At 39.1% G+C, this 7,574-nt stretch overlaps 1 protein-coding gene across 4 annotated transcripts in view; it reads right to left on the bottom strand.

The window, feature by feature from the left end:
- Window positions 1–756: 756 nt before the first annotated feature.
- Window positions 757–7,574, bottom strand: part of LOC133981612 (tumor protein p53-inducible protein 11-like) — a 35,249-nt gene continuing 28,431 nt past the window's right edge. For all 4 annotated transcript variants that reach the window (XM_062420388.1, XM_062420391.1, XM_062420389.1 and 1 more), the window contains 5 exons: window positions 7,102–7,160; window positions 6,875–6,923; window positions 6,371–6,467; window positions 4,048–4,149; window positions 757–3,373 (listed from right to left, as the gene is read on the bottom strand). In XM_062420388.1, the coding sequence (XP_062276372.1) occupies window positions 3,240–3,373; window positions 4,048–4,149; window positions 6,371–6,467; window positions 6,875–6,923; window positions 7,102–7,160 (441 nt within the window). In that variant the 3' untranslated portion in view covers window positions 757–3,239. The remainder of the gene's footprint in view (window positions 3,374–4,047; window positions 4,150–6,370; window positions 6,468–6,874; window positions 6,924–7,101; window positions 7,161–7,574) is intronic.

The raw sequence follows: 7,574 nt of genomic DNA, 5'->3' as shown, positions 1-7,574 counted from the left end.
TGGGGATAGTTAGGCAGGAATAAGTGTTTTGATACTCCTGCTAGATATATTCATTTAAATCCCGAGAAAAAAGATGTTTGTGAAGACCTAATGATGATCTTGTTATGACATGTTAAACACCCTCCAAACACAAAACACTAAACAACGGGTGGGATTACATAACATAGGTTTAGTTTCTTTTAGACATGTCAGAACATAGCCGTGGGTTGTTTTTGATGATTTGGTGAATGCAACTATTTTTTGCTGAAGGCTCTCCGCTTTCAGAAGCACAGCAAATAGGTAAAGGCGGCCTGTTCGAGGCTGCTCTTGGCTGTCGGCTACCAAATTAATGTGTATACCCGTGCCAAAAAATGAAAGTCTCCCCCTTGCTGCTGGGCATCACTGAAACAATTTAAAGTCCTACTCAGGCTAATCACACAGAGAGAAAACCTGAGTGGGGTTATACTGTATGTTGTGATGGAAAGGAACGCTTTTCTCAACTTTATGATTTCCGCTGTATAACTTCAAAGTTAGGTATCTCTGGTATTACCATATGCCTGGTAAGTGCTTAATGTTGACATCTTTTGAAACTTTCAACAGAAATGCATGAGATGAATACATTATCATTCCACTTGTCACTTGTTTCATGTGGTTGCTTGGTAAGTGATAAATCTTTCCAGTAAATTAGCATTTAGGCTGACACAGGGTCGATGACAGGAAAACTATATTTCTACCAGAGAGCACGACACAAAACAAGGCCAATTACATCAGTTTTGAAGTCTTCAAAATAAACAGTTTTTATTTCAAACTAAATAATGGAAATTCATGACAATTCATTTTTGAGGTACAATATAGCACATATATACATAAAAACACAATGCTACAACTTGAAACAGTTTAACCTGGTATGCTATTCACAACAGTACAATATAGGTTGTATCTAAATCAGACAAATCTCAATTTACCAATGTAATATTTTACTGCTTTACGTCAGAGAACAAGGAGGATGAAAGAGACGTTTCTTTACCTCCCTTCATCTGCCCATCCCCCAAAATCACCCATCTCTCCTAAAATAAACTGCTTTACAGACCTTTGAACATTTCACAAGGCTGATGATTTGAGGCCTCTAGTATCGGCAGAAATGGAATGACATTTTCTTTAACTCCATAATTACCATGCTAGTCAGGACGAAGCAGTAAGTTGGGGCACACACTGTCACATTCGGGAGAGCTACATCTAATTAAACACTGGAAAAGGGGTAATTACTACTTTTCAGGAGTACGAGAGACCTCACCCATGTTTCACATTCCCTATCTGAACTGAAAGCTCACCCAAGCAACAAGCACATCTGCCTTGAGCGCTGGACTCACAATTGCAAACCCACAATCACTCTGACCTCAGGACTACTCCCTTCTGGGGTAGGACTGAACGTGGTCATTTGCAATAATACAGACCACCTTTGGAGGGGACTTACTGTATGCACCCTGTACTCAAAATGAACATTCAAGTTAGACACAAAATGTCAATGTCAATCTTTATAGTGTGTTTTTGACTGGCCTCAGATTGGACAAATTATCTTTGCTGCCCCAGCTCTAAAAATCATTGAGCGGAGATATTGTATATCTGACAGCCTGCCAAGGGAGGTATAAAATGTCCTGAACATATTGAGTGGATTGAAACTGTCAAGTGTTGGGTTCTGTCTGTCATAAAGCACATACAGTTTAACTTTCTAGCACACAAATTAACTTCTCCTTTTAAGGATTTTTGCCATTTTTGGTTAACACATCCACTCACTGTCATTAACACCTTTGTTTATCTGCTTTGCCTCCTGGTTTGGTGGCAGCTTGCTACACAGTTTGAGCTATTACTTTTGGTGGATTATATTGCATGCATGATGCCAAAACACAAATATCACTTAATTACGTACAAAATTAGACACACCAAGAGAAAGATCAATCTTTGAAAATCATTTAACTAATACTGAACAAGTTCCCTGTTTGGTTCACAAAAACACCACGTGATGGTAAATACTTTTATTAACATATATACAAAAAGTAGGATGCAGTGTTTGTGACCGTTCGTTTAAAGTAGTTTTAAGGCAAGACTGAGGATATGGTTTATTTAAAAAACAACAACTGTGCTACATCACTAATGACGAAACCAGCTCAGGTTTGTTTACCTAACAAATGCGTGACATGCTCTGCTCAGCTTGTGACATTATCTTTACAGTAACGATAGAATATTTAAGACTTTCTGTAAGATGACTCAGGCCAAACAGTGTACACACAGCTCCGTACATGGAGAGAACTACACTGTCTCTCGTGCACATGTGCATTTATCAGCATTACATATATTCATCTCAGTAGAGTAAATATTCTGTACAAAACATTTCCTATTCACTTTGGTAGAACTGACTGATATAAAGGAATATAAAATCCACTTTGTCCCTGACATTTTTATTTAGATACAGCATTTCTTCTTGGGTAGTCTGAATCTGAATATGATTGATGGGCATGATTGAAAGTAAAAACTGACCTTATTGAATTTCCTCTGTGTGCTTACCACACTGTATAAGAAAAGAGCATTGATCCACCTTATCTGACTGCACTTGAATTTTGCACTCAGCTCAGTTGATGCTTTTTTCCATTTGGTGTGTTCACTGGGGAGCTGTCACATAAGCATGCAAAAGCACAGATATTCAGACTTCACTTTAGCATACATACAGTATGAATTGACATCAAAAGCATCAAACAGGAAACAAATTTTAGCACAAACTCTTGGTCCTTAAGTGTGATTGAGAAGCAGTATCAAGATGCAATCTTTCTTATCAAATAGGTAACACTAAATTCTGAATCTTGAAATCATGTAAGTGCACATGAACAACGTATGTGAAATTATTTTGTACTGTACACATCAAACCATAAAACCAGGTGGCACAAGGATGTAATGCACTAACTAGCTCCCTCTGTATAATAACAGCACTCTGAACTGCACGAAAGGAGGACCTCACTGCCCGGTGAAGGAGTAATTCATTTTCAATGTGAGGTTTCTAGTTCTTGTTGTTGAGTCTGGAATGTGAGACTGAGCTCATCTGTTGAATACTGGGGGTTACAATAGACTAGGTCCCATGGAATGGGCAGGGTGCATCCACTGGCAAAGAAATGCTCCAAGACCCAATCAAATAATAATCCAAACTTTTTGACCCCACGTTTGTGATCTGTGCTCAACTGTCCCGTCCCTTGATGTATCGCGAAGTCAGCTCAGATCTTCTTTGCCTTGCGGCCCAGGTGATAGTAGTAAGTCATGGTGACTGCCAGGAAGAGCACTCGACTGAGCAGCAGGAGTATGGCAGCATTTGGCAGAATACCGATCTCCATTAAGGTGACGGATGTCACTGAAACCACAGAGCAACACACTTAGTACTAGAAATCTGACTTTAATTATTAGAAAAAAGGCACATGGTTTATTGATCATTATTAAACTTTGGATGAAGGTCAAGTGACATGCCTGTGTGTACAATTAGAGTTGTCAGTCACTGCAGTTGTCTATCTATATTAAACAAGTCTTCCAAAGTCACTGTCTTTTTAGGGTATAATTCCCCTTTTGTGTCATAATTAACGGTGTTTGCTTGCTGAACTCCAGTAAGCATTACTAACACAAACGGAATGTTGTAATAATAAGACTGTAACTTTGGAAGCACCTCACTTGATTTGTGTAATTCAGACTGCCGAAGCATCATAAAATTATCAGCTGGACTTCAGAAGTTATTTTTCCTCTTACGGTCTTGTATAGACAGGAGGAGTGATTACAGCAACCACAAGCTATTTCCATATACTTGTTGGCACTGGAGTAAGTCACATTTGAAAAATATAGTGCAAAGCTGTGACTCCACACAATGAACACAAGAGGGCAGTATCCACATATGCAACATGCTGTTGTAAAATCAATTCTGATTAACAAAGTGAAATTAAAAAAGGGAGCATATCTGATTCTGAGATTTAACAAATAACAGAAACCAACGACCGGAACTGGTAAAGACAATGAAGAGTAGAGAGAAATTTGAATCACCTAGAAACTGGACGGCAAAGTAGCACGCTTCACTGAGCAGGGTCCACTGGATGACAATCTTTTCTGCTGTGTAGAGACCATTCCACATGATGAGGGCCAGGCCTTAAGAAGGATGAGATAACAGGGAATTTATAGGTTTAGGGGCATGGGAATAAAAACAAAACAAAAAAAAGAGAGAGAGAGAGAGAAAGAGAGAGAGAGAGAGGAAGCTTAGCAAAGAAGACTCCTACACATCCTAGAGCAATTCCACTGACAAAGCCACTATGAGTACAGTTTACTTGCAGCTGGACTCTAACTGTAATCTATTATGCTATGTACACGTGGTGATAATTGGCCTGTTGATCCCATTTAATAATGCTCTGTATCTTTCATTCTGATAAAAGATTGTGCTCCATCACTTCATTCCTTGCCATTCTTCCAGTTAATTTTCCTGTATTTCACTCCCACCCACACACACACACCAGTGAGGCTGAAGAAATGTGCAGGGGTGGGCAGAAAGGTGGGAGGGCTGATGGACTGTATCCTCTCCCTGCCAGGTTCCATCTGTGTGGCAGATGAGACCCCCCATCCTTCACCCTCTTCACTGCTCCTTGTCTTGTAAGACATCACCTTTTTTTCTAGCTAATCCCCACAGCCCTGTTGACATTTAAAATAGAAAGAAGCCCATCTCTTGTTGGCCTTATGAGATGGAAAGCTGGTTCAATCACATCTTCCTCCACAGTGCAACGTGTTTAAGGTTTTATCTCTCCTTAGGAAATACAGTAATTATTTATCATGCACAGGGCTCTTTTTGATTTGTTCTGATTTTATATGGCTCAGCTTTATCAGGATATGTGCATGATGTATAACAGCACAGTGTGTGATTACTCCTTAGTCTTTTCATAATTTTCTTGAAGGAAAGTGGTGGACATATTACAGTAGATAGATGGACTAGATCTTGTGGTAGAGCTGAAACAATTAATTGAATAATCAAGTTGTTGATGGACACAAAATTAATCTGCAACTGTCTTGATAAACAGAGTAAAAGTGCAAAACATTCATTGGTTTCGACTTGTCAGTTGTGAGAAATGTCTAATTGTCTGTGTTTAATATCATTATGCACAGAATATCTTTGGGGTTTGGAGTGTTGGTCAGACAAAGAATGCAATTTGAAAACCTCACTTTGGGCTTTAGGAAATGTTCATATAACCCATATTTCACTATCTTCAGGCATTTTATAGCCCAGCTAATCAAGAAGCGAGAAAATAACCAGCAGATTCAGCCATAATGAAAATTAGTTGTAGCTCTGCTCCACTATGTCTATAAAATGTCTATATATAGTATAATAAACTCTATGCTAAGCTTTTGCACTCACCCTTCTTACTTTTCCTACCTGTGCCTGTTTACTTTCACCAGGAGCAACCTGTGTACTAGCTGCCTCTCCATCAGTCATGTGCCTCTTTACAGAGCTATCCGCAAACCCTGTAATCACTAACAGATTGACTGACTCACTAATTTGCCTGACAGCCTTTCTCAGACAAAGGCCATTACAATAATCACTCACATCTCCAATATAATTTCTCTGTAAGAGGGACTAAGGCACAAATGCCATAATAACCCAGCATTTTTATGAGCATCGATTGTCCCCTGGTGATTGCATGGTACAGAAGAGCAAAAAAGCTCAATTTATTGTGTGATTGAGCCAAAAATCTTCATGTATAGTAATACGTTCTCTTCTCTCCAAGATCCAACCTGCACACACATACATTACCAGTCAAAAGTTTGGACACGCCTTCTCTTTCAATTGAGGGAGAAAGAGTGTCCAAACTACTGACTGGTACTACATACAGTACATACACTGTCCTGCCACCCCCCACTGTGCTCCCACAGGATTTATGTGAGGCCACAGAGACAGGGATGACTGGAACAGTCGCTGTTAGTATTCTGGAGAACTGGTCTTTGTAACCCTGTCATGCCCTCTTAGTGAACCACAGAAACACAGAACTGAATCAAATCATAGAGCCTGTGTTTGTAGCCTTAAGGGATGATTTTTCAGCTAAAAGAAGGCTTTTTGTACATTATGAGCCCCTGTGTGGAAATAGTAATGAATCCATTTGAAGGCAATATCACAAACGACCACGTGCTGTAGAACAGTGTATATTTTTAGCATATATATAAATAAATACTAAAATCATTGTGTGTCAGCATCATTGCAGTGCAGTGAATGTACTCCCTCGTGCATAGTTGCAGCACAATGAATATCATGCAGCTACGCATGAGGAAGCATGAATGAATTGTTTTGTGAATTTATTTATCTTTCTTTCATCTTCAGACTAAGACTTACTTAGTAGTGCTCCTCCATAAAGGCGAATGGAGATACTGGTTGTGGAGAGCTCCTCCTCAAAAATAACCTCATATAGTTGGTTGGGAAACATCAGGGCCTGTGCAGGAAAACAACAACACCACAACTCTGTTATAGCAACACAACAGCATTATGTCCTCCCCAAAAATGGCCCTCCAAAACACAATGACAGACAAAGTCTTCCTGTTTGTCAATTAAAATAAAACACTGGAGATACTGAACGTTCAGGTGGCATGGCTGATAAAGACCCAACTGTTTTTCCAGATGTCTCTCGCTGATAAGTTGGAAAAGAATGAGTGCAATGAATGGAAAACAAGAGAAACTCATTGTTGATTTATAAAATGAGTGTCATAAAAAAAAATTGCAAAAAATTGTATATTGATGGACTTAGTAGACAAAGTGAAGACTTGTGTGATAGCATAAATACGTTTTGAATAATGATCGTGAAAAAATGTCATCACTGTGGTGATATTAAGCTGCACTTACCATCAGGGCCATAACTGTGAAACCAACAGCTGAAGTGAGTATCCACACCCTAAGAAAAGAGACATTACATAACAATGTATGCTGCCTATAATTGATACTGATTATACATTTGTTTCCTCAGAATTTACAGGATGTTTAACTGGAAGTGATACTGTACACATGTGAACTTACAGTCTGTTGTGCTATGTATGAGTTGCTATTTAGTTACTGAGCAGCAGAAATCTCACCTAAGCCCGATAGGCTCTCGCACTGTGAACTTCATCTCATTTCCGAGCATCTGACTGATCTGTAAGTGAACAAGACAAAACAAAGAAAAAGGAAATGGGTTATGAGGAGGCAAACGTAACAGCAATCATGTCAACTTAACGGATATCTATTGTGACAACCTTCAACAAAGCACCACATAACCAAGAATCAAGAGCCCTGCATGGAGGAGGACCGAATGCTTCTAACACATCTGCAGCATGCTACTAGAAAACTGCGCAAACACAAATAAAGCAGTGAAGAGAAAAGAGAGAGGCTGAGTGTCAGAAAGGAGCTATTAAGATGTTAATTAGAAACTGTAAATGTCTTCTTTTCCTTAATCACCCCTTGAAGATTAAGAGGTTATGTGTCATAATAACATCTTCCTGTGAATTCTGGAAGAATAAACCAACTACCGAGTGTGTGCCAGAAGACAAACCTTTTTGCTCCAAATTAA

Source organism: Scomber scombrus, chromosome 6 (genome assembly GCF_963691925.1).
Source record: "Scomber scombrus chromosome 6, fScoSco1.1, whole genome shotgun sequence".
NCBI lineage: Eukaryota > Metazoa > Chordata > Actinopteri > Scombriformes > Scombridae > Scomber > Scomber scombrus.
Note: the sequence above shows the minus strand (reverse complement) of the source record. Positions and strands in the feature narration are given on the sequence as shown.